At 41.2% G+C, this 26852-nt stretch overlaps 1 protein-coding gene and 1 long non-coding RNA gene across 9 annotated transcripts in view; one reads left to right on the top strand and one right to left on the bottom strand.

The window, feature by feature from the left end:
- Window positions 1–2671: 2671 nt before the first annotated feature.
- Window positions 2672–12647, bottom strand: SLITRK3 (SLIT and NTRK like family member 3). Of its 2 annotated transcripts, XM_088131933.1 has the most exons (3): window positions 12515–12647; window positions 5311–8103; window positions 2672–3088 (listed from the first exon to the last, which is right to left on the bottom strand). In XM_088131933.1, the coding sequence occupies exons 2-3, from the start codon at window positions 8081–8083 to the stop codon at window positions 3078–3080; spliced, it is 2784 nt and encodes a 927-aa protein (XP_087988059.1). In that variant the 5' UTR covers window positions 8084–8103; window positions 12515–12647; the 3' UTR covers window positions 2672–3077. The 2 variants fall into 2 exon arrangements, with proteins under 2 accessions (XP_087988059.1, XP_007439945.2); XM_007439883.4 differs by having other exon boundaries at window positions 2672–8103.
- A 506-nt stretch (window positions 12648–13153) lies between these two features.
- LOC103060482 (uncharacterized) overlaps window positions 13154–26852 on the top strand; it is an 84478-nt gene continuing 70779 nt past the window's right edge. For 6 of the 7 annotated variants that reach the window (XR_015794365.1, XR_015794361.1, XR_015794362.1 and 3 more), the window contains exons 1-3: window positions 13154–13826; window positions 14004–14080; window positions 21072–21215. This is a non-coding gene — a long non-coding RNA (uncharacterized LOC103060482). The remainder of the gene's footprint in view (window positions 13827–14003; window positions 14081–21071; window positions 21216–26852) is intronic. The other variant, XR_015794363.1, reaches the window with a different exon arrangement.

Raw genomic sequence — 26852 nt, 5'->3', positions numbered from 1 at the left:
TTATTGTGGGTATATATGCATGCCTTAATCAGTTAACAACAAATATTCATCCTCTTAGGTTTGCATGAGGCCCTTTTTTCCCAGCTTCCCTTCCATGCCGAGACACTGAAATCCAGCAACACAAGAATCCACAGTTGGCAGTGAAATGCCCAAAACAGGTACTGTTAGTCCATATTTTGTGGCTCAAAAACCTAGAAAAATGCTCACAAATAGGTCTTTTTCCTTGCAGGTACCAACAGTATTATTATTATTATTATTATTATTATTCACACTTCTTGGCACTTTTTCCATGCTTGCTCTACAAATATTCCATTCTTAAGTGAGATGGGATCTACATTGTCTCTTGCCTTTTATCATTTTAATAGCTGTACTACTGAAGAGGATGCACAAATGCCAGGGTTGCTAGGCAGCTGACATTTCTCTACCACCCCCATCTATTCAACAGACACCACCTCCTCCTTCTCCTCTGGTGAAGATTATCACATATCCCAAAGAGGTGGAATGCAAAACATCTTTCAAGAAACTATAATATGGTATTTAGTATAAGCACGAAGTGACAGTTGCAACCATTTGCTTGATAAGCCCCCTTAAACATATAAGAATCCTATACAAAATAAAAGACTTCATTGAAAGTACATTTTCATAAAACATCTCTCCTATGAATATAACGTAATCTCTTTTTCACAATTATTTCAATTAATATTATTGCTGCTTCTGTCTAACAAAACTGCTAATAGTGATAAACCATCTCCACTAATTACCCATCACTCAGATTAATGAATGAAAACAGCCACTGATGGGATGACCCACTTTAGAGAAATGAACAGCTATAGTTCTGTCCATTAGCCACTCAATCCAGTAGTATTACTTCAATTAAGAGTTATATTATATACTGCAGCATTATAACTGTGTCTTCAGATCCTTTGCATATGACAGACTTTAGTGGATAATTAATAAGCCAGAGAATTATCTATGGAAGGAAACAAACAAAACTCAGACTCCATATTTTTCTGTCTTCTAAAAGCATCCCTTTGAATACAAAAGTTAGTCTTGTAGATTTGTTTTCACTCAATATTACCTCATCATTTCCAGTTCAAAACTGCTTTCTGTATTGAGGCTTAGATGCCTTTGTCACTGACAATGTAAACAGAACAAAAATGTTATTTATAACCATTTATCTCTACTAGAGGCTCACGTGATGTTATTTTTCCAGGCACGTTGAGCAGCTCATTGTGTTCTGAAGACTGTATAAAATCAAACCTTTTCCATACATGCAGCATATAAGCAAAGGTGTCACAGCTGCCTTTAGAAAGTATCTGGATTTATGCTTTCTGATAGTTAAAAAAAACCAGGCTTGTTTACCAACCAGCCAAACAGGAGAAACAAATGAGAAGAGCTTAATGCAGTGATAAAACTGGGAATCCAAAACTGCATTGATACCACTATGCTAAATAAACAATTTCAAATTTCAAAAAATCAGCATTAGAAATGATTAGCAGCAAATGCTTTAGGAGCTCAGATGAATTGGATCCACAGCCAGGGATTATTAAGTTAAAAGCTCTTTGCACATCTCAAACTTAACACAGCTATTATAACAAATGGCTGCCGAATCTTGATACACTTTTGTACTATAATCACACCCACAGTTACTTCTATCCGGTATCAATCTATCTCACCTGTGAATTGGTTAGTATTATTGCCATGCATCCCATCCTAGCTTCTTGTGACTGGACTTTGAACACTATTCTAACATAGCCAAGTTACCCAGATTCATTCTTCCTATGTGGAATAGGCTCTTTTCTCTATTATGGAATAAGGGAACAATCATCATAATGTAGTGGAGGGGTTATCTTTACACATGAAAGTACCAGTTGTAAAAATAAGATAAAAGGGGAGAGGCCAGTGGTTCAGTCCAGTTAAGATCACAGGACTGGATAAGTTCTAGAAAGCTGCTGTAACTCAGCATAGATGGAACAAGGCTATGAATCCTTGTTCCTGGACCTAAAGCAACCAGCATGGTTGGACGTGTGTTACAGAATGCTTCATCAAAACCGCAGTCAACTAAATTACACATTTTATGATTTGAGCTTTGTACAGAATTTTACTTTGATTCAATGGGCCCATACTTAATCACACAAAGATGGCACAAAGCAAAAATTGGGCTTTTTCTACTGCTTTGCAATTATACTGCAAATTGATCATGGATCAATTATTGCAGATAAGATGCAGTAAATAGATACTGTGTTGTACAGTTCCCAATCCCACTGTCTGGGGTAGAGGAGCCTAAATTTAACTTCTGTTATATTCAGTGGGATACATTTCATATTATCCCCCAATAGGTGATTATATAGGCAAAATTAAGAGTAAAATCTTAATTTCCAGACCTCTCATTTTTACCAGGCTGTAGAACATGGACTAAGGGAAGTTCCCTATTCCAGTTTATGTTAGTATTATTTTTAGAGGAACACATTATGAGTGATTAACAAACGCATTATGGAACAGATAAAACCTGATTTTACCCCCAAGATTCCTTAACCAAATTGGAACAAACAAATCATGATACAAGAGTGTGAGAGGCATCTAGGTTTTCCCCCCAACCCCCTCCCCATTTTACAGTAGAGACACCTTTGATATCCCTGGATAACATTTTAGTAAGACAAATAAATCGCTTTTATGACTTATTTTATTTTTTTAAATACATTTCCCTCTCTTTATGAGTGTGCGTGTGTGTGTGTGTATTATATAAATATAAAAATCATTGCTTGAAATCATCAGAAAAGGGGTACCCCCACCATATTGGTACATACTAAAGGAGGTACTCTCCACATTTCCCCTTTAGTTTGATTTTTATCTTCATGTAAGGCATTAGTGACGTCTGGTGAATTACATTCAACGTGATGATTTTCTATTAAGGGCAGATTCGGGAATCCAAATGGATAGGCTGTGCACCATTCAAAAGTAGCCTCTGGTCTCCGGGTGGCATTTGATGAAGCTCGGATGCCATCTACTGGCCACACGAGATGGACATTTTTTTTTCCTCCACCAAAGAAAGCTTTTCCTTCGGATTTTTTCATGTGTCAACTCAGTTCTACAAGAAACAAGATACCAGCTAGATACCTTGGAAAGGAAATAAATGCAACAAGCAAACCTCCCTTTTTCTTGTGGTTGTTTCTTTTCACTCTAATCAAAATGGTTCGAAAAAAAAAAAGCTCTACAAAGTCAATGTGGCAATATATCAATTGTAAGCTAAGAGAGAGAAATAAAAAAATCCATAGCACACAGAACAAAACCACTTCATTATCTCAACCCAAACTATGATTTCAGTAAAACAGATGGGAGTTAATAAGTTAAAGGGAGTTATTAGGCCTGATTTTCTCAACTGTTACAGTTGATATGCAAAAGAAGAAAAGTGCAACAGGCCAAAATACTGTTCCAAAAATGCTGACATTTATGCCTCCCATCCTAAACCCATCTGTCTAGAAATAATATTCTCTGTATATTTTAACATCTAAACTTTGGGGGGGAAAACAATCAAATAACATTATTTTTCCTTGCAGTTCCTTGGAGCAGAACATAAATAATGGTACTGATAATTTTAAAGAATTAAATAAATCTATTGCATATTTTCACGGAGGAAGGAACTCATTCTGATAAAAGCATAACAAATTGAAATGGAGGAAAACAGAGGGGGCAGAAGGGGAGGGAGGAAAAAGAGAGAGATTGAAAATCAGATTTTAAAAATCCAAAATAGCATTTGATAGAAAAATTGCAGAGATTGTTATTTTTGTTATATTCTATTAATATCACAATAGATTGTACTGGTATTAATAAAACAACATGGACTTAATGGGAAGCAAGGGTATGAACAGGGCATAGCTCAAGTTTTTAAAATTCAAGCTTTTGTATCTTCTAATATATATCTATTTTTTTTTCAAAATGTTTTATTAGGAAAGCTATACCAGACGCATCACTGTACAATGATTAAACATTACCTTTACAATTGATATTTACTTGAAAGTACAGAATAAATATATGCACATTTGTATTTGTGTCTGTGTGTGAGAGAGTGTCTGCGTGTGAGAGCAAGGAAGAGGAAAAAAGAAAGAACATTAAAAGTGCTTCTTCTAAGAAAGATCTGTGATTGGTACCCAATGAGTTTTATTTTCCCCCCACCTGTATACTTATTATGTTGGAGTCTCTTAATTAGATGTGTGGCTGCTGTTCAATATAATAGTAATAAAACTTAAAAAAAAAAAATGAAACTGACCTTTTCTTCCCCACAGGAATGCCACAAAAGAGACTAAGGGCTGGAAAGCTTTGCTTAAAATGATAATTTTAGGCTAGCAATGTCTCTGATCTCCCTTCCACAAAATTTGTTGTGGAAAATGGAGGGAGAGTGGGCACGTTGGAATGGCAAAGGAAGCTGATTGAGGAAGGCTGGGAATAGAAAGTTGAGACTGAAATTGGGGACTTGTGTGTGCATGTAGGTGAGAGAAAGAAGTGAGATAAAAGAGTGAGAACATTAACAAAGAACAACCCCACCCCCCCAATGCAGTTTCCAGACATGCAGCAAACTGCATTTTTGTTGTTATTCACCCCACTTTTGTATTCTTTTAAATAAATGTACAGAATCTGTGCCATGATAAAGGGAAAAAAAAGGCAAAAATGTCTTTGAGTCCACCTCCCTCCCTTCAACATAAAAAATAGAATGGAAGGATTTGTGTTTCTATAGTGTTTTGTTTCTTAAAAGAAAGAGTGCACGCGCAAGAGAGAGAGAGGAGGAGGAGGAGGAGGAGGAGAAAGAGGGAGGACAGTACACACAGAATTTTACTTTGTCAGGATCAAGACAAAGTTCCCCCATGATGCTAATTAATAATAATATTCTTATATCTTAGACAACATGGCACAGTCAAAGTCTCAGTTTTTTTTTCAATATAAAAAAATAATGATTGATTAACATCTGCTGGCAAAAGTCTGCAAAGGCACTTTTATCGATTAATGATCATCTGAGTTAGGCCCTTCCTCCAAACCAACATCTGGCAGGGGGGAAGCGCAGAGCTGTATCTTCTAGTATCAGCATGCGGTGGTTTGGGGGAGGAAAGGGAGAGGAGCAGATGGGATGTGAGGGTGCTCTGGGGCTGGGAAGGGAGCGGGAGATGCTGGAATTTGGCTGTAAAAAGCTAGACATTTTTCAAAACCTATAAGTGGTCTTCTCCAGGACTTCGAGGTAATCCGGCTTGGTTTGGAGTTTGGCCCTTAACTCGAGGTATTCACTTTGGGGGGGTTGATGATGTTCTGGGAAGCCCTTACCAGCCGAGAAGAGAAGAGTTTCTTTCAGTCTGGCGTCCTGTTGCAGGTCTGGATATTGCATGCCAGGGGGGTGCACGTGCAGTTCCTTTAATTTGGGCACTGTGCCATATAGGCAGTCCACAAAGCCCACTGAGCATGGAGGGACCAATGGGGGCCTCTCCCTATTGTCTAGAACGGCACCACTAGGAGGGAAGAGCACCACCCCACCATTCTTCTCATGATGGAAGACAGGCGGCACCAGTGCTAGCTCCCCCAAGAGAGGAAGCCCCCCACCAATTCCCCCTCCAGATGGCTGAGGGTGTGGGTGATGGTTGGTTGTCACTATGGTGTTGAGCTGCGAGCTGGACACAGCCAGATTCCATTCCTTCTCCTTCTCCAGCAAGGTCCTATAGCAGCTACTATTCCCACTGTCCTTAGTGGGGTCAGCAAACTGTTCCCCAACACAGCCACTACCTCCATTGCCACCTCCTAGAAGTACGTCTCCAGGTTGCCCAGACTCTCCTGCTACAACTTCATCTTCTTCACGTGGCTTGTAGATGGGATTGTTGCACATCTGGGTCACTGGATGTGGGATGTAATCATAAACATGACCCATAGGGGGTGCCTTCTCTGGGGATGCACTCATTCCACCACCTCCTCCACCACCTCCCTCCTCAAATAGGTGATGACATTGCATCTGGATGCCCGTTAAGTCAAGGGCTTCCTGCCGCTGCTTGTTCCGGAATGGAAGCTTCTTGCGCCGTCGGCGTAGGACAAAGGCAAACAAGCCTGCAGCAATGAAGACTGCAGAAAAAAACAGCACAAGTAGACTAAGGATGAGCACAGAGAGTGGTACTGGCCCTCCTCCAGCTGGGGGTAGCTCATAGGGTGAGGGACTGGTAGGACTTGGGTGACCTGATGCTGGTGGGGCTGGTGAGGCAGTGGCAACATGCAACATTTCTGGGCACAGCACCTCCAACTCCACGGAGCGGACATCTCTGTTAGTAAGGTTCTCTGGGCTGGCACAAAGGACATCCCCCACCATGATGACAGAACTGATCGTCTCGATCCACTGCTTGAGAGGCACCAGATCACATGTGCAATCCCAAGGATTTAGCTTCAGGTCAATCTGGACAATGGCATTAAGGTGCTCCAACACACCAGCCACAGGCAGGTACAGGAACTTGTTGTTCCGCAGGTTGAGTCTGGCCAGGGATGTGCCAGCAAAGGCATCAGTAGGCAGGGTCCTCAGGAGATTGTCATTGAGGAAGAGTAGCTTCAGGTTAGGCATGAGACTGAAGGCGGCGGGCTGGATCTCCCTGATCTGGTTGTACTCAAAGTACAGGTAATGTAAGCACTGCAGGCCTCTGAACATGCCTGGGGTCAATCTTTCAATGTCATTTCCATTCAAGTACAGGCTTTTCAGGTTAGGCAAGTTAATAAAAGCCCCATCCTGCACATATGAGATCCGATTGTTCCCAAGATGCAGAAGATCCAAGGAAGAAAAATTCCAGAAATCTGAACGGTAAATTTTTTGTATCAAATTCCCACTCAGATACAGTTTCTTGGCATTGATGGGCCTGGGTAAGAGCTCAGAAATATTGTGGAACCCTCTTTCCTTGCAGTTGACAGTTAGGCCCAAATCATTGATGTGCAAACTGCAAGAGCAGCCAGTAGGACATATGATGGGTATAGGAGGCCTCGTCTGGTATGCAGCGATCGGAGGCTGGTTGGGTGCAGGGTACAGGCCTCGAGGTGTAGGTGGTGGTTTGTGAGACCTGGGCTGTTTTGTTGGTTTGGGCTGCTTAATGGAGGTTTTATATTCAACAGAGGAAGCAGTGAAATGGAAGGAGGACAACATGGAAGAAGGTTTAGTAGGCCAAGCGTTTTCCTTGCTTGAGGGCAACTGAGGGACACCAACGCTGACTAGTTCTGAGTCAGACAACATAGGGCAGAGTTTATTTCTTTTGATTTCCCTCAAGTCCTTGCCATGGAAGTGAAAAGGAGTCTCACAGGTAATGTCTCCCACAAGGGCAGTATAAGGAATACGCTCCAGCCAGCTCTTCAGCTGAACTATTTCACAAGTACAGTTCCAAGGGTTCTCTTCCAACTGGATCTCCATCAAGCTCCTGCCAATGTGGTCCAGCATCCCTCGATAGGAAAGTACTTTCAACCTATTCCCACGCAAGTCCAAGTGAGTCAGGGACACTGACTTGAACAAATTGGTAGGAAGCATAGGAATCAGATTGTCATTTAAGATCAGGACCCGGAGTTTACTCAGGTTTCGAAAGGCTCCATTTTCAATTCGCTTAATAACATTGTAATCTGCCTGCAGATATTCCAGACTCTCTAATCCCAGGAAAGTATCATTTCGGAAAATGTCTAATTTATTCTCGTGCAGGTACAATCGCTTTAGAATTTTGAGTCCATTAAAGGCCCCCGTCTGAATGTCTTGCAGTGCGTTGTTCCCAAGGTTAATAGAAACAGCATTGTTCAAGTGGAGAAAACTGTTTGTGTATAATCTTCTCATGGAGTTTCTCTGCAGGTAAAGTTTGAAAGGTCTTGACCAAGATTCCGTTATCTGGCTAATATTTATAAATCCCTTGTTGTCGCAGTGTATATGAAAAAGGCTTTCTTTGACTTCACAGTAACAAGGATCAAAGCAAGGTTCCTCAATTTCCTCCGAGTCCTCTATCAAAGGAATGGGGGTAGTCCATGCTACTGCAATTGTGCTTAGAAGGGTAATCCACAGCATCCTTCTTTGACGGGGCGGATCTGCCATCGAAGGCTTCATGGTTCGGATGGACTATGAGACTGTAACAAGAATTAACAACACAAGTAGATTATAATTGATCGGTATTTTAGCAGGCTTTAGAAATACATTTTCAAGCAATCAAGCAAGATTGGGGAAGAAGGCATGAGTTTTAGGGGGGATTCCTACATGCATCACAAAAGAAAAAAAAACTAGAACTGCTATTCGTATTTACTTACTTTCTTACTCAAGTGATATCTAAACATTTAATCAGGCAGTGGCCTTCTTCTCTCCCCCAGCCTGTCCACCCATCTTCCTCTATGTGGATTAGTACATAACACCATAATGAGAAAGAGAAAATGAAGGCTGTAAGGCCTGTGTTGTAAATGATCTAGAAACATTTTTCAAAACCGAGACAATGTTCAGGAAGCAGATGATATGCATAATCTCAGCCTCAGCTTCATATTTGCATTAATTAGAAATGAAAAGATGCGGCTGAAGAGAGATCTTTCCTTTTAATCTGGATACCGATACTCAATTAAGGGTACAGGTTATCATCTTAAGCATACATACACTTAACTTTCAAGTGATGGGATTCCACTAGGGGAATATCCAATTTGCTTAGCACTACAACAGACATTATTAAAGAAAACGAGGACAAACAAGTTTCCAATATCTCTCATTCCTAAAGAAATGTTTGTAACTGGGATTAAAAAACAAATACTGTACATAGTAGCAATGCCAATCTCAAAGCAAGAAGAAAATCAAGCCTCTGCTCTTCCCAGCACCCAAAACCAAATTAACATAACTGGGATATAGTATCAGATAAAAGCATACTCCATATTAATCATTTCAGCTGATTAAAGCATTTAGAGGTGATTAATCTTTGGAAAGAACCTGCTGTACTATCCACAGATCCAAGCTGAAGGCTAAGGACTGAAAAGGCAGATAGGGAGATTGTCTGGATGTACATTTGCGGGGGGGGGGGGTTACTTTGAATGATGATGCCTTGTGCCCAGCAGACTATCCAGGGATGATCCAGCAAGGGAAAGGAGGAGTGGAGGAAGACAGAAAGTTGGGAGGAGATAAAATACTTTTACATGAACCACAAGCAAAATAATCACTCCTTTCTAGTAAAAGCCACCCCCCCCCCTCCACACACACACAAGAATCCATTTAGAGGAAGCTTACCAGAACACAATGACCTACACAGGTTTCTCAGCTGTATCAGGGGTGGTAGTCTTTGTCTCCTGGATTCCTTCTTCTACCTCCCATCATTCCAATACAGAAGAATAAATCACTGTTAAAGACTAGGCAACCTGACAAAGGGGTGGGGGGAGGCTTCGCAGCCCTCCAGCTACTGCCCATTCAAAGGTTTGCCCGAGTTCTCATATATAGTTGTTCTGCCCTCATAGCAAAGGAGAGATGGATTCTCTTGCACTTCCTCCATGCAGGAGAAGACAGTTCAATTCCTCCCTCCCATTAAATAAAGAAGGGGGGGGAACCCTTCATGGTAAAAGGTCATATTTAGGAAGAAAAATTGGGGGGAGGAGTTAGTGGGATTCACATTAAGAAAGAAAGCAAAGAAGCAATTTGCAAATGAAGGAAATTGGGGAGCCCAGTAGAAAGAAAATACGAATTGGGAAAAAAGGGAAGGGGATCTCTCAGTTCAGCATTTTCATTTTGCTCCTTGCCTATACAAACACACACACATATGTGTGGGCATTCTTTCTTTTGTTTTCTACATTTAAAAAAAAGATGTATGATCCAGGCACAAATGGGGGAGGGGGAGAGAGAGAGAGAGAGAGAGAGAGAGAGAGAATGAGATCCAGAAAAAAAGCTTCTACTTACCAGGCTGAAGGAGAGATTTTAGCACATTTGGAGAGCAGAAAAAAAGAGGGGGGGGGGGAACCCTAGCAAACCCTACTTTAAAAAAAAATGAAAAACAAAAAGACATATATGCAAAGAGTGTCACCAGCTTTTTTAAGTTGCAGAAATAAATAAATAAAGGATTGCTGGTTTCCCTTTCTCTCTGCTCTGATTCTATACTCTAGCTGGGAGCTGAAGCAAAAGAAAGGGGGGGGGGGTGAGCAAGCAAAGATGAGACGTGGTAGGAATGCAATGAGCTTCTTTAGGATGCAGAGATACTGCTTGGCACAGTCAATGGAGGAGGGAGGAGAAGGGGGCTGCTGCAGGCTCCCAGTTCTGCTCTTGCTATGTTCTCTTGCTCCCAGTTCTGCTCTTGCTCTTGCTAGAGTGGGTACCACCAGCTCATCTTTGGGAAAGAAAGAGGAGGAAGGGGTCTGGGGTGGGAGACCGACAGAGGATGGGAGGCAGGGCTTCTCCCCTGCACTCTGGATGCCTCTATGTGCCTTATTGCCCCGAATCAGTTTTCCCCACCATGTACTGGAGCTTCAGGAAGACGCACTTGGCACCCAATCGGGAGCACGCATCTGGGAAGTCCTGACTGTACAGGGTTTGCCCCCTTCTTTCGTAAAGAGGAGGACAAGGATGATGAATATATATATATATATATATATATATATATATATATATATAGAAGAGGTCAGAAGTGGGGGAACTCTGAGATGATGGGGGAGGTCAGAACTGAGATGCCAGAGTGGATTTGAGCAGGAGGTGGTCCCTGCCCTCCTTCCCCCTGAAAAATAATCTATGGAGGGGGGTGAACAGGGAATGCCCCCTGGGCTTTCAAACATTCAGATTCCACCAAATCCTTGAGAACTGCAGACCTTAAAGCAAAAAGATCTACTACCTTACATACAGGCAGGAATGATTCTTAGATTCTCTGCAGTTCTCCATCAAATCTAAATCTGTCCCAGGAGAAGAAAATACAAGGACAGCTGGGTGTGTGTGTGTGTAGATAAAGACCTTTTCTCTTGCCTTACTTTTTCCTATTCTTCCCATCTTCTCTCTCCCCCCCCCCCACTGCACTAGAAAGTCTTTGCTCCCCCATCCAATAGGCTATTAAAAAAAAAAAAAACCTCTTGAATCAAGGGTTGGAGCCACTTGGGTGACAAGGGAACATTCTGCACCTCTTTCTCCCTTTCCCCCAAAAAGGAAATGAGGGACAAATTTAACCTTTTCTCTGCTGCGCCCTTCCTCTTATTAACCTCCCCTTTTCTCCTCTTTTTATGATTCTTTGTTGAAACCTATCCCCCTTGATATGCTGCCTGGTGCAAAAAAAAGAAACCTCTGTGCTCAATTTCTGTCTGCATCTAAGAAGATGTCAACAAAGAAAAGGAGCCCAAAAGTAAAGAAAAATTCAGCTCCGTGTAAAAAGCAGGGGGCAGGAGGTTAAAATAAATAATGGGGGTGGCTCAGGGAGTAAAACAAATTGTGGTTACTCAAGAGTATGCAAAAAGGTTTGCTGATATAAGAACCTTCTCCGGATAATACAGCAAATGGAGTCGATGCTCAGTCATTTTTTTTTACCCAGGACCAGTTTGGTCATCATTAACTCAAGTTCTCTGAAAGCTGAGGTAGCATTAGACCATTCGGTGGCTTTCAAAACTGCCCACCTTCCTGCCCTCCATAAAATTCTCCCAAGGTGGAAGCTACAAACTTTATAGTCACACATTCCTTTTGTAAATGGACTTCATTTAGGGCAAATAGAGATATCATTGTCTGCAAATCTCTTTCTGTCAGGGCAGGAAGGGGCCTTGTCAGCAAAATCCAGTTCCAGCCTTCAGAATGGATTTGGAGGATTGCTTTCTGCTTTCCCCCTTGAAGGGGGGGGGGGTGAGGCTGGCAGGTGGCAGTGTCATGGATCCCTTGGGAACCCCCCAAACTCCATTTCTGCTTTGAAATAATTATGTTTCCCAGTTGCAGCACCTACTTCTCCCCATCACACCTCAAAGAACTGGGATTCTGTTGCAAACATTGAAAGGTAGGTTGGGTGATGGGTTCAAAATCAGGCAGGCTTGCAAGAGGAGGCCCCACAAGGGTTGGCCAGATGTGAGTGGGTCCCACCCTCCCACTTTAAATAACCCCATAGGCAGTCACAGCAACATCCCCCTTGTTACCATAAGTCCTCTGATATCGTGGACGTGGTCCCTACTTGCAGAGGAAAAAGGAGTGTTGTTCTTTATTGCAGCTGTTTAAATGCAAAGGACAGAAATAACGGGTTTAAAAGGCAGGGATCTGCGCGATCTTTCTTGGAGAGCCAGGGGAAAGGAAATGGTGGGTGGGGGATGACCTTAAAAATGAAATGAAGGGAAACTGGCCAGAGGCAGTACATACCAAAGTTCTTTTCCTGCACGAACCCGTCTGGGGATCCTTCTCTGCCACACAACCAGAGCAAAAAGAAAGGTGTACCTGTATCCCATTTTACGCGCGCGCTCTTTCTCAGGCATGCACAGATACAAACAACCGCCCGTGGCAAAAGGCTGCAATCAAGCTCCAGTCGCTCGCCAGATCTACGGACAAAGAGCAAAGAGGGAAGGCACTGAATACCTAAGGCGATCCGCGCAGGATGGGCTGCCTGGAAATCGGGGGGTCGTCCCGGGTGGCGCGGCTCTGCAGACGGAAGGCAACCGCCTTTTCCTCCTCTTCTTCGTCTAGACAGCGAATCTGCACGGGAACTTCCATCCTGGGCCGAAGCGCAATCTGGCCAACTTCAGCCTTGCTGGCCCGCCGCCGCCGCCGCCGCCGCCTTCATATGCCCCCCCCGCCCCCAGCCAAGCGCGCCCGGTTCGTGCTTGTAATCCGTCCCCGCGAGCTCCTTTTCCCGCCCCCCTCTCCCCCTCGCAAGTTTGCCCGAGGAGAAACGGGGAGCAGCGGCGAGGAAGAGCAAGGCAAGAGCGATCGCCCGGAGGAAGAAGAGAGCGCTGGATGCAAATCAGTCAAGCGGGTCATGGCGCCTTTGCAAAAAACGCAGCTCGCCGGACGCGCCGCGCCTCGCCTTCTGCCTTCCCACAGCGGCGTTGCCGCCCGCTTCCAAGGACAATCGCGTGGCTCCCTCCGAGGCGGCCACGACGGAGAGGGGGAGTGAATAGCCTGGCCCCGACCGCTGAATCGCCTGCTGCATCGAGAAAGCTCGTTCCCCTCACTGCTCTCCTTCGGCGAGGGGCTACTCGGCCTGAGGGTTTCCGGAATCCGCGGGAGGTGGCATCTCTGACTCGCCTGGCTCAGCTGTATCCTTTTTCCTGCCTGTCTGAGAGACAATTGGTGCTGGCGGGGTGGGTCTGCCGTGCAACGACGATGGGGAGAGAAAGAGAGGGAGGCAAATGTTGGATCAGGTCAGCGTCTTATCCCAGTCTCTAGCAGAGCAGCACCGAAAGGCTTTGGGGGTGGGGGGAAGGAGAGAGCTTTTCCAGATGGCTGTAAAAACTGGGCTGGAGATGGGAAGCGGAGGAAGCAAAGAGAGATGTGCAGCTGGACCATCTGCTAGAATCTAGTTGTGTGTATCATCCCACCTGCACTTCTTCTGGAGTAAGTATCACTAACTTAATAAGGTTAATTGAAGATTGCCATGGAAATCAAGCGCCCCAAGGAAATAGAGTTGAGCAGGGGGACTCTTGTCAGGTGAAACAATTTCAGTTCAACAGTGATGGGGAAGATGGGAGGGCTTCTGAGGAGGAGGGGGGCATGGCTTTTCACCTGACAACCAAAACCGCTTGAGAAGGCTCATAGACTTGGTGGCAGGCAATAAGAACCCTCCCACATGGACACACACAAACTAGGACCTTATCTGCATTGCATTTGGAGTGTTGACTTTCTTCCAAGGAGTGAACATCAGAGGAAGTGGTCTTCTACATAGACCTAGGTCAGTATTACCTACACTAAATATCAGTTGGGCTCTGCGGGCTCAGACGGGGTTTTCCCCATCTCTCCCTGGAGATGTCAAGGACTGAAATTAGTGTATGTCAAACATTTATTGCTGACTTTCAGCACACTTTGGATGCAGCATGTAAGGGTTGTTTATTATGTTCTTATTCCTTAGACTGGTATCCTGCTTTTCCTCCTGGAGCTCAAGACAGCACTTCCTTATCCAGTTTTTCCCCACCACTGCCCTGTGAGGTAGGTTGGGTTGAGATAGTGGTTGGCTTCATGTCAGCCACTGAGATTCCATGAGATGGGCTTGTTCACTACCTAAAGCAAACCTAGGCAGAGTTCTTTGTTTCAGGCTGCCTAGCAAGCAGAGTGTTCTTTGGCATGACCCATCCCATAAGGATTTTCTCCAGAAGATATTCTTCCAAACAGAGTATGAAACAGTATCTACAGGTCTGGATAGGAATTATTCTATTGTAGACTCAGTATTTGCCCCTTAGCCATACTTTTGTGTCACGCCTGTGAAGATATACTAGTACTTATGCACTAAAGTGGAAGTGTTTATATGCACAATCTTTTGCAGGTAGACCATTAGTGATGGTCCATTGCTAGAAGCATCAGGCGAGTGTCAAAATGATCAATTTCCTATCCTTCAAGTGTATGCTTTAAGAAGAATCACACTCATTATGACAGATCTTCTGGTTTAGAATAAAGATAAGAAATACAAGGTTTTGGTCTGTCCCTCCATATAGTTTATAGGAGCTGTTTTCTGAACTGAACTTGAAAAGAAGATCAGCATTATAGGTTATCTTCAGTAATGACTCTCAGCATGAGAATAACATGGAAGTGGCAAGCTTTTTTGGTCCAAGGGCTATCCTTGGTGTTTCAGTGATGTATGAAGACCTACACCCCAAAAAGTGTGTGGAACTGAGGCAAACAATAGGTAGGGCTAACCGGGCAGAAACATAAATTTGATTTATTTTAAATGTAATTAACTGCAATTCCTTTCCATTCTTCTATTACATATAAATTAGAATTTTATGGCAACTTTTATGCATTACATGTATGATGGTTAGGACCAGGTTCCCCTTTCGGCCAAATCTTGGGTCTCTCAGCAGGTGGTTGTGTGACAGAGTTCTTAGTAGAGTATCTCAGCTGCTTATTGCATTTTATTTGCAATGAAGATCTCGGAGGATTGAATTCTGACCTCTGTTTTAATTCATGGGATGTGTTGGGGGAAGACCCTTAGCTTGGAAACTGGTGCTTGAAAGAGCTTTGGGGACTGGATTGGATCCCAGAAAACCAGTGGCTTGTCCCAAATAAGAAGCTCCTCTTTGTTGCATGCATATGCAACACAGAGGGTAAGGAAATCCCAGATGATGGGTGGGGGGCAAAGAAGGAGATTTTCCCCACATATTCTTCCCCACCTCTACTTTAAATGCTTCTTTCATATATAATCCCAGTTTAAGAAAAAGTAACGTGTCTGAATTTGGACTCTGGAGAAAAGGAAGAGACTTGGGGGAAGTTACAAAATATAATACTCTTGTAAGCATGTTCTTTAGGACCCTAAAATGTTGAAAACACTGGTCTTGAAATATTTTCTTTATTTAAGTTGTTATTAGAAACATAGTAATCATCATGACTAGGATTTTTAAAATTTCCTTTAAAAAAAAATAATTTATGTTCCTCTGTCTGTCCAGTTTGTCCATCTGACTTTCTGTTGCTAATGCTTTAAAACTACTGATTGTTTTATAGCTAGCCCTTTTATATGCATTGCTGTTTGTTGCCTTGAAAGTCACTGGACATGGCAGGTTGTAAATCTTTTCCCAGGAAATAAAATAATATTGTTGCTAATAAAATTTAAATGTGTAGAGAATCGGATTTACCATTCCATCTCCTATGGAGTGTTGCCTCTGAAAATGGAAAGCCTCTTCTTTAGTCACCTCTCTCCACTGTGATGATCCCAGCCACTGCCCAGATTTTGAACACAAATTAAGGCAGGGAAGTTGACCAGCAAATGTCCCTTTCTGAGAATCTTATTTGAGCATTACATTTCTACAGAGGGTTTCCATTAGGCTCACCACACCCCTCCTGAGTGCAGTCATTTTTAACACTCCATCCTACACTGCTGGATGAAAATCAACTCATTGCATCTTCTGAAAGGTCTTCCCCCTACACTCCTTTGGGTAATGGAGCTAGGGAGAGAAAGACAGGAGTGGGGAAGCTACAGCCACAATACTGAGAAAAGAATGCAACTAATGAGGAAAAGAGTCACTGCAGGGCTGGGATCTAGAGGGCGGCAAAGCGTGGGCTTTTGCTGAAGCTTGGAGATTGGCAAAGAGCCCATGATTGCAACAGTGCAACCACCATTAGAACAGAGCCTTCTAGAAGTCCAGCAGTAATATGAGATAATTGTCATTTTGCCTGCCCTGTTTTAATAATATAACTTGGTCCATGTAGTCTAGCATCTTTCAGTCTGCAAGCTCACGAGTGGCATGAAGCAAAGGCACCATCCTGTTCGAAATGCCCTACAAGTGGTATGCAGAATATTGGTACTCTGACCCTTCCCATAATAAATGAGTGCCATCTGCATTCGTTTGTCGTAACTCCTTTTTTAAAAGCACTGAAGTTAGCAGACATCACTGGTTGGTGCTTGCATCAAAGTGCCACACATCCAAGACTGATTCAGCATTTGTCATAACTTCAATAATACAGGTATTTATATATGCCATGCTGGAACTAATTTGATTATGAATATATCAAATTTCATGAAGAGTTGTGATCAAGATAGAGTCCAACTAAACCAGAATCCTGTAGTTTATCACAGAGACCAGTCAGGTTCCTGTGGGAGACTCACTTCAGGATTTTCAATAGTGGCATCTCTGCTCTTTCTGTACATGGAGCTCCTATGGGACCAAGGTGATGAATGACCATTCAGTCTCCTCTTTGAAGTTGTCTATTTTCCTTTTAAAGTCATCTTGATCAGTAACCATCATCATTTTTTGCTACCCACTTCTGTACATTTTACCTGTTCTTTGAAGGCATTTTTTTTTCACATTGCTTCAAATTTTCTAGTTGACATTTTGGCTATGAATGCTTGTATAACTACAACTAGATCTTGTGCTACTAGCAAATCATATAACCTTCCTTCATAGTATGCAGGATTTTTAAAATTTCAGTTCTATCCACTTCTTCATTTTTTCAATAAATGAAAAGCCACAAATACTTCAGATTTTCTTTCCTTTTTAAAAAAAAACCATGTATCTTTTCTACAGTGCCTTCAGCTCTTTGAGATACAACCAGAGATCTAAAAGCAACCAGAAATATCCATCATACTATGAATAAAGTAGAGTCTCAACTGTGTATAAAAGCATTTAGATATATCTTCCAGGCTAAGGGAGATTATGAAAGATTACTTGCTCAAGGGCTTACAACTTCTTGGTCTTAACATTGAGTAGTTTCTGTCATTGCAGTTAAGGAAGGATAGGCCAGTATGATTAAATGAGACAGTGTATGCTTATACCTGTAATGTATTCAGAGTTCTGTATTCTCCCTGCATTTGGGGGGGGGGGGTTATATTTAAATTCGTAGCAATTTGCGGCTGAAGAGGTGAGTTGGGGACTGTGACTATTTAACAGATAGAAAACTGAAACTGAAAAGAGAAAGTGACTTTTCCAAGTCAACAGCAATCACTTATTGAAATGGTGGAACTTGATGTCAGCTCTCTCCAGGTTAAGCTAAGTATGAGAAAAATAGGTAGAACTTACATCAGGCAAAATGTCATGGCATTCTGTGGAATGTCATGGCAGTATGGAATGAAATCAGTTGTATAATAGGGGTACCCAACCTGATGCCTTTCAGATATTTTGGACTTTAGTTCCCAAGAGGCTTAGCTTATATGATCCATGATAATGGAACATGGACACTGTAATCAAACGTCAGGAAGGCACTAGTTTTCTACCCTGTTCTAGAGGCAGAAATACAAAATGTGTGTTAGATGTGTTATTGGCTTTTTTTAGTGATGAGGGCATCTTCACTAGCATTCAGCCTCTTATCTGTAAAATTCCTCTGTTACATCACTATAGGGATGTAGTTAGCAGTTACTCCTTGCTGAACTCAGACATTCTGCATATGGTCAGAGGTTCTCTAGTTTCATCACAGAGATATTTTTGACAGGTTCTGGTTCATATTCTTTTTATAAACTCCAGCTTCAATCAAAACCTGAAAGAAGGCACATAGAGGAAGGAGGGAAATGAATTGTATTGTGAGATCTCTTCATCCAGCCAAAACCTTTGCTCAAAAAGAGCAAGAGCTTTGGAAGAATCAGGATTTACACTCTCAGTGCAGTATTTCAGTCTCTATTTGCATGTCTAATAATATCCACAGTACAAGTATGAATATGTAGCTTTGCAAGCACGTTTTCTGCGAAGAGAACAGAGTGGGTTCAGTTCAGGGATGAGATGGGATTCATCAGAACACGAGAACATGTGGCAATTCCAAGTAGGAGGGTGAAACATAGGCAAGGGAATCGTGAAGCTGATTCATCTGGTGAAGCAAAAAGCATTTAGGGGAAATGCCAAAGGCAATCTCTCTCTGAAAATTTGAGTTCTCTGCTGACCAGCGGTTATGCTGATCTGATGTGGATGTAATACAAGAACTTTTATTTTATATATTCAACTATTCTGAGAAAATTTCTAGGACATCAGCCCAATTTCAGAACCAGTTTACACAAATGTGATCCAGAAAAACAATCAAAGTCTGATGTTTTTTTTTTTTTCTCTCTACCTGTTATCACTGCATTGATGAAACAGCATTTTGCTTCACATTTCCTTCAAGGGAGAACTTTGTTAAAATTCATGTAGTGGTCTTGGATATATTTAATTCTGAGACAGCCAAGAAGTATGTGTGGAAATTCCCTGTCTTTCATTGTGCACCAGTCAGGGAGGCTTCAGAGTGATGGAACGATGTGTAGAACAGAAAACAGCGATTGTATCCTCTATCATCACGTCCATTCAAAAAGAACCGAGAAAAATTTGGAAAAATTCTCAAGTACCTTGAGAATAGGTTGAAGAGAAAGAGAAACCTGATATATAGGCAAGGTCGGTAGGTAGGGGACTTTTGAAAAATTGTAAGGCAGATGTTGACATAAAAATAGTACTAATTATCTCTTCTCCCCCTCCTCCTCTTCTTCCAAAAGTGAATTTACTTCATGTTGACTTCTCTGGAAATTTTGTGTCTGTATTGTTCCACTGCATGTCCGAGCATGGTTCTGGCAATATAAAATGAATTAGCACTACCACCAACCAGTAGAAGCCCCATAGGTTGTATATTTTGCTAGGTGATGCCTAGAAAGGACATATGAATTGGAATCAGTATTCTCTATTATTAGGACATTTGGGAATTACTAAAATGCAGGAAAAACTCCTTAGACATGAATGCTGGCTGGGTGACTTTGGGCCAGTCACTCTCTCTCAGCCCAGCTCACCTCACAGGGTTGTTGTTGTGGGGAAAATAGGAGGAAGGAGTATTAGATATGTTCGCTGCCTTGAGTTATTTATAAAAATAATAAAGGCAGAATAAAAAAATCTAAAAAAAAATAGTCCAAAGAGAAGGGATTGAAGCTCTGGAGTATTACAGATGGTTTGCAAACAGCGAATCCCTGATATGGCCAGTTTAACAAAAAGATTGGGTAGCAGGTGATGGGAAATTATGCAGCAATTGTGCTAAAGCTAATTTGGTCTGGATGGGAGAAGCATCTGGATGAGAGAACACCTGGGAATTGTATTCATGTTGTACTGAGCTTCTGGATAGAAGGGGAGAAACATAGCTTTAAAAGTTAATGCTTTCCATATTAAAATAATACATTGTGTTAGTTTGATTAGAGTGCCATATCTTATTTATATTTACAGCTTGATCCAATCTTGGTATAGTAGCTGGGCTATATCATAAAACAACCTTTAGGATGATCATCATAAGGGTCGCTCCATTGCATGGTGAATGAATCGAATTCCATGTAGTCAAACAAAGGGGATTACAGAGGAAAGATGAAGGACTTTATCCTTTTTCCATGCTCAGCATACAAACCAAATAAGCTGCAACAGAAGCTAGCAGAAAAATGTTTCTATTTTTTTCCCCATCCCCAGCAGGCTGATGAAGTATGGTAGGCTATTAGCTCATGCTTGTTTATGTAAAAGACTGACATAAAAACAATATGAATTGAAGGATATTGAACAATATTTGTAAACAATTGACTCAGTTGTTAATCTTAAGAATGTCTGCTATCCTAGACAGGTTTTAAAAGAGGTTATAGGAGGAACAGGTTTGACTGGACAAGAGTGAGACTGAGGCTGATTTGAATGTGGATTTTAAAATGACAGGTTACACGAATGATATGGAAAAAAAATGTTATACTGGATATACAAATGAAACCAGCTGATGTCTTAATAATTAAAAGGTATATACAAATAAGAAACCAGAAGAGTGACTTGGATAACTTTCTTATTTTGGCTTTACAAAAGAGACTTGTTGAAGTTTTGAAGGATTTTCTGAGAAGTGACAAAGAGAAAATGAAAAGAAATCAAGTTCTGGGATATTATTTAAAGGGATTAAAGATCAAGATTGTTAAAACCAAAGGGAAGGAATATAAAGTTGGTTTATTTGATTAAGGTATATATATTTGGTAACTCTTAATGGACCAGGACTGAATGACGAGCCTTTAAAGACTTGTTTATAGATAAGAAATACATGGGAAAAAGAGATCTTTTATTGTATTTTCAGAGAAGGTAAAAGTCATTTCTTTATGTATTTACTTTTTCTTTACGATATTCTTATTTTTTTCTTTTCTGATTTTTTTTATTTTATTTTCTGCACTTTCTATCTTTTCATTCTTTTCTTTTTTTAGTTTGTATTAATTTTTTATCTTTGTAATTATAAACTTTAATAAAATTATTATAATATATATACATATTATATATGTATATGTATATATATAGTCATTAAATAGGGGCAAGGCAGTCTCTAGATGAAATTTTTCTGTAATATTCATTGGTTTTAATCATGTTATCATGCTTTGAAGTTCTTAATGACTGTATTTCTACCTATGAAGTAAGAGGCATAAGATGTAACTTGCCATTCATGCTTCCTATAGAATATACCCCTTTTTTTTTCCTTTCCCCCCTTTTGGTTAATTTACTTTGAACATTGTCTTTCTATCAATTTGTTGTTCTTCCTCTATCTTCAGGCAAGACATGAGTTTATGTATTCTGTTAGCTGTGATGTCTAAGGATCATAAGGTCGCTTATTGGCAAAGAACTCAGAAGGCCATCTGTGCCCCAACTACCAGTTCTCACAGAGCAACTCACAAATGACAGCATGCTGGAGAAAGGTAATGCAGTATAAATAGCATCTGGATAAATAGCAATCAGACCTGGAAGTAAATTCTATCCCTATCTTAGCAATGGCAGCCAAGTCAGTCCCTAGAGAGGTAGCCCATTATTCAGTGAGAGAATAAAATCTTTGTTGTGCCTAAGTCCCAAACATCTCTACGGAATGTTAGGCAATAAGTTTGGGGAAGAGTCCTGCCTGAAAAGAGGCCCATAGGACACATACTTTGCATGTAGAAGGTCCCAAGCTCCATCTATGAGATGTCCAAGTAGGACTAGAAAAGCACCACCCTGAAACAGAGGAAAGTTGTTCTTGACAGAAGGCAGATTTTTACATTCACAAGATGGAAAGCTACTGCCATCCAGGGAAGAGAGTCCTGGATTAAATGGACTCAGTAGGGCTGTTCTGTGCAGAGTGAACTAGAAGGGGAAAGCATACAGTAGGAAGATGATAATCCTTTTCCAGATTCCTGGGTCCCCCGTCATGCTGGTCGAGCATCAATGCTCATGTTGTATAGAATGTGCAAAAAGGAGCTCTGGTGGGCACAGTGGGTTAAGTCACCCATAATATCTGAACTGATCTATTTGCCAACTTCATATGACTGTAGAAGAAACCACCTCCTACAGCAGCCTTCCCACCTTCTGGTACCCTGCAGATGGGTTCTGAATGTAACTTCCAGAATTGCCAGACAGCTTGGTCTAAAGCTTCTGGGAACGATCATGCCAACAAATTGGGCAGGCCTCTGGTTGGGGAAAGCTATTCTCCAGAATATTCTGAAAGGAAATGTCAGTGCTGGAAGATCATACATCTCATTACATCTCAGCTTCATTTATACATTATCCAGGCAATCTGGTTATTTCTGAGAAGCAAGCAAGCAAACAAAACTCTTCCACTTCAGAGAAGTAACACATGCAAGAGGTCAGAATTTGACCTTACTGTAGGCAGTGAATCCAGAGCTGCAGAAATTCAGCCTGTTATACTCTTTGGAAAGAAATCTCTAAAAATTACTGACAGAACAACACAGAAACATGGTGAACTGTAATAAGTAAAGATAATTGTATACAAAGGTTATAGAAACTAGGAAAACTAGTGGAGAAACTAAGGCCAAACTAATTGCTGAACTACATCTCCCAGCATCTCTTCCTACTGACAGTGCAGTAGGCTAGAGTTCTGGGCCCCAACTTTTCTATAAAATATTGAGGTGGTGTCCCTCTCCCTGTTTTCTTATCTTACTTAGTTCCTTCTATAGATTCTTTCCTTTTTTCCACCAGGTTTGGACTGACCCAAATCAGCGTCAACATAGTAAAGATCAATAAAAAACTGTATAGTCAAGTTTAATGCAACACTTTTGTGGATTTATTTTAATCTGTGTGTATGTCATGTTTTGTTTAAACCCATTTTTATTGGGTTTTTCAAAAAGATACATACACTGCTTATACCTGGTTGTAGATTTCCCTTCTATATATTATAGCAATAGTAAAAAACCCAAACCATATCAATACCAAGATAGAGTGGCTGCTTTTCAAAGTGGGTCCACTCTAACATTAGTTTCCACCCCTATCAGATCTACTTATCGGAGAATCATAGAGTTGGAAGGAACCTCCATCTAATCCAACCCCCTCCTTCATGCTAAAATATTTAGATAGGTGGCTTTCCAGCCTCTGTTTGAAGACCTCCAGTAAAGGGTTCATACCACTTGATGAGGCAACCTATTCCACTGGTTGAGAGTTCTTAATGTCAGGAAATTCCTCCCAATATGTAACTTGAATCTACTTCTCTAGAGTTTCAACCCATTCATTCTGGTACTGCCATCTCAGACAATAGAGAAAACAGCTGTAATATCTCCCAGTCTTCTCTGCTGCTAGCCAAGCTTATCCAGTATTTTTAAGTGTTCCCTTACTGGACTTGGTTTCCAATCCCCTTACCATTTTTAGCTATCCTCTGAACACTCTCTAGCTCTTTATAGACTATGGGGCTCAGAACTGGATGTAGTATTCCAAGTCAGACCTGACCAAGGCAGAATACAATGGACAGTTACTGACCATTATGCAACTCATCTGCTCCTGGAAACTTGAATTAATTTAAATAATACAAGTGTTCTTCTATCTTATCCTTGCTTATCCTGACTTCTAGCTCTGTCCTTCACTCATAGCACAGCAGTGGCCAGCTAGAGCTTTGTTTCCATTATGGGAGAAAATAGATGTTAAATATGAGATGACATTCTGCCCTTCTTAACACCACTCATTACCAATTCACTGCCTTTTCTTTGTAATAGACCTTCAGCTTCTTTGGCTTTCCTTTTGCTTCTCCACCCCTCCCACCCCCCTTTTGTGTTCTTTTGGACATTTCTCACAAGGCTCAGCTCATTCTGTGCTAAAGCTGTTCTGATAAAACCCTGGAAATTGCCTTGTATCATTTAGTTGTACACACCTTCTTTCATTTCCTATATGTGTTCCTTCTTTTAAACATTTCAGAAAGCTGTATGTGTACTCACACTGGTCTCTTTAGATGTCTTCCATTTTTCCTTCATGTATTCCTACAATTATGGGTAAGCACACCTTCAGTATTTTGCAGGATCTTCAGTCTTTCGCAGTTATGTTTCTCCTTCAGGATTTCAGATCATTAGATCTGTCAAGCCTCTATCAGAAGTGCATGACCAAGAAAGCTAAATTCACACAGAGATCTCATTGATCAAGTTTAATTTCAAGAAAAAGGGTTAGGTTACAGAATCTCAGAAACTAGTAAGTATGCTCCAGACTTTATTAAGTAATAAGTACATTAGTGTGAACTGTTTGATCTTTCCACCAATTCTGTAATAGATGAACTGATGCCTTAATTAAAAGATAAGGCTGAAATTTCCATTTTGTCTTTGGTATGTTTTGAAAATAATCTTCTTCTTCCCCAGACTCCCCTCATAAAATCTGACCTACCTTCTCTCTTAGTTCATTGAAATCCAGCATATAAACCCAACTCTTTACTGTATTATAATTTCAAAGATAACATTCTTCCAAGCTTTTAGACATTTTTCTTCTTCAACCAATCTTCCCTCTTGGAAAGAAACAGGTCCAGGATAGTAGATTAGGTCCATGACAATTTCCTCTTCCAGCATCTGATAAATGAAATTGTCAGCAAGACAGGACAAGAATTTGTGGAACCTCAGATTCCTGGCAGATGTGAGGATAGTTGGAATCTCTCATCATCATGATCACATGCCCTTTTTTAAAGTTGGTGCTATGGCACAGAAAGGACTCATTTATATCTTCTCCTTGTTCAGGTGATCTGTAAAGTGACTCCCACAATGATATTACTTTTGTTTTACTCTCTTTCTATTCTTACCCATGTGCTCTCAGGATTTATGTACTCTAATTTGTGAATTTTTGCACAAATTAGGCATATTCCTTTTTTACATACAGCACAAATTGTCTCTTGAATTTGTTTCTTTTGAATAGGTTGTAGCCTTTCAGGACTTTATGGCAATCAGGTGTATCATACCACTAAGATTCAAGAATGCTCGAGGCAGCATATTTGTCCTCTTATGTTAGGATTTCATGTTCTTCCTGTTGGTTTCCCATACTCTGGGTTTCCCTTCACCATTGTAGTTTTCTGACAATCTCCAAATCCCTCCTCTGTTGTTATGCTTCTTCTTTTGTCTTCTGTGTTATTGTCCTGAGTCCTTGGCATTATAATTGCTTCTGGGCTTTTGCTGCCCTCCTTCTTTTGTTCTAGTTTAATATCCTCCAAATTGCATTTGATGACATTCTTCCCAGTCTTCTCAAGATGTAGCCTGTTTCTTTCCAAAAGTTCTGATGTTGGTAGTACAGTCCATAGTTAAAGAATTCAAACATCTCTGGTTAGCACCAGTTGTTCACTTCCAGAAACATGTTATCTCTTCTTATGCCATGTTCCTCAGTTGAAAGGATTGGTGAAACACTACTTGCATTCCCAGATCCTTCACCTTCCTCAGCAAAGCCTCTTAGTTCAAACCCTCTTCTGGCAGCATTGTTCATCATCACATGAATCAGGAGGAAGAGACTGTTTTTTTGTGGGTTTGAAGAGTCTTGGCAGCCTGTCTGTCACTTGCTAGATATGAGTACCAGGAAGACAACACACCTCCTGCAACGTTATATCAGCTTTCTGCCCTAAGCCTCTGTTCCTCTTGACAGGGAATTACTCACCACAGTGTGCCTCCTTTGTAAGGTATGTGGGAACTATCTTGGGAAACAGAACTAAGAGCCACAGCCAGGGCAATGGTCAGATAAGTGGCAACTTAGCCCGCAGAAGGAATATGGGCATGGCAAACATCTCAGAAGGGACCCTCCCTAGTTTCTTGGGCTATAAAGGCAACAGGGGACAAAATGTACCTTCAGACTTCCAAGATTCTGTTAAAGTAACCTTAACAATAAAGTAGAATTAGTTCATCTGGGTGTGCTTCTTGTCTGGACTGCCTCGCAAGGCTGACATCCTTTTCCTCAGCTTGTTTGTTTCCTCAAATTAATTGCTTTAACCTAGCAATATATATATGCTTTGAGATACTTCTTTTTAATGAGAAGTGGTAAACAAATGTTTTAAATCAAGAAAGTATCTCTCAATTCTGTTTACCTACAGAGCTATTGGGTAGGTAACTTGCTCCTGCATCTAACTACAGAAGCAGCTTTTTAGTAGCAGCTGTAATTCAATAGCAAGATGTACACTAGCTTTATTGTCACAGTTTCTAATCGCCCCAGGAATGAAGGTGGAGAAGTTGAAAATGGCTCAGAAATTATAGTTGAGGTATCCCATCTTCAGCCATTTTGCTCTGAAGGTCTCCATAACAATGAGGGACGGTTTCTGCCAACTTCTTTCTCATTATGCCCCTTCCAATCTTTCATCAAGCATCATCTCACTGAAACTTTGCCCTGGACTTCCCTCTGGTGTGCTTTATTGTGCCACTATGCATAACTCAGAGCTCTTTCCTGCTCAGCATAGCTTTAACACTGCAGGAATTCATTAAAATTCCCTTCCAGAGTCTTCACCCAATCTGGGTCAGTCACTTTGCCTGACAGGTGATCTCCTCTTAATGCTCCATAAATGCTCACCTAGACATTATCCTGAAGGCATTTCTTCTTATTCAGGTAATTCTCTTATGGCCTTCAAGCTGCAATGCTGGCAAATCAGCATGTCTCTGCACTGCTTTGCCTCCTGCTTCCAGTTTGTGAGAAGGAGCCTTCATCAGACATGGTACAGAGATCAATTACTATGCAAGCCTGGTTAACACAGCTCCCAAGTCTAGGAGAAACAATATTATGACAATTTCTAATGTGGATACAAGGGCTATGGCATCAGTTGTATGATTTGCCAGATCAGCAACTCTGTAAAAGTAGATCTAGTCCTCCAAAGAGACTTTTATAAGTAAATGTTAGACTATTTAGGGGATCACAATACGATGCAACAGACAGAAATAGCTCTTTTGGCACAGAGTTAACCAAGAACATCATATAAGACATGCAGCATAGCTCTGAACTGAATAGAGATTGGATTACTATAAGGATAAGATTTAGAATGAGACACCCAGAGTGTATTTCAAGAGAATTTCAGCTACTAAGGAGTAAATGAGGGTTGAATGGAAAGCAATGCCTTCATCTCCATAACTTTAGTTTAA

Source organism: Python bivittatus, unplaced genomic scaffold (genome assembly GCF_059951505.1).
Source record: "Python bivittatus isolate LINGU-HERP-01145 unplaced genomic scaffold, Pbiv_v1 ctg000980_np1212, whole genome shotgun sequence".
Lineage (NCBI taxonomy): Eukaryota > Metazoa > Chordata > Lepidosauria > Squamata > Pythonidae > Python > Python bivittatus.
The sequence above is the reverse complement of the archived record's forward strand: the minus strand, read 5'-3'. Positions and strand labels throughout refer to the sequence as shown.

Bases quoted from the DNA above. Each gene is read 5' to 3' on its own strand.
- SLITRK3 (XM_007439883.4), bottom strand. From the start codon at position 8,083: ATGAAGCCTTCGATGGCAGATCCGCCCCGTCAAAGAAGGATGCTGTGG.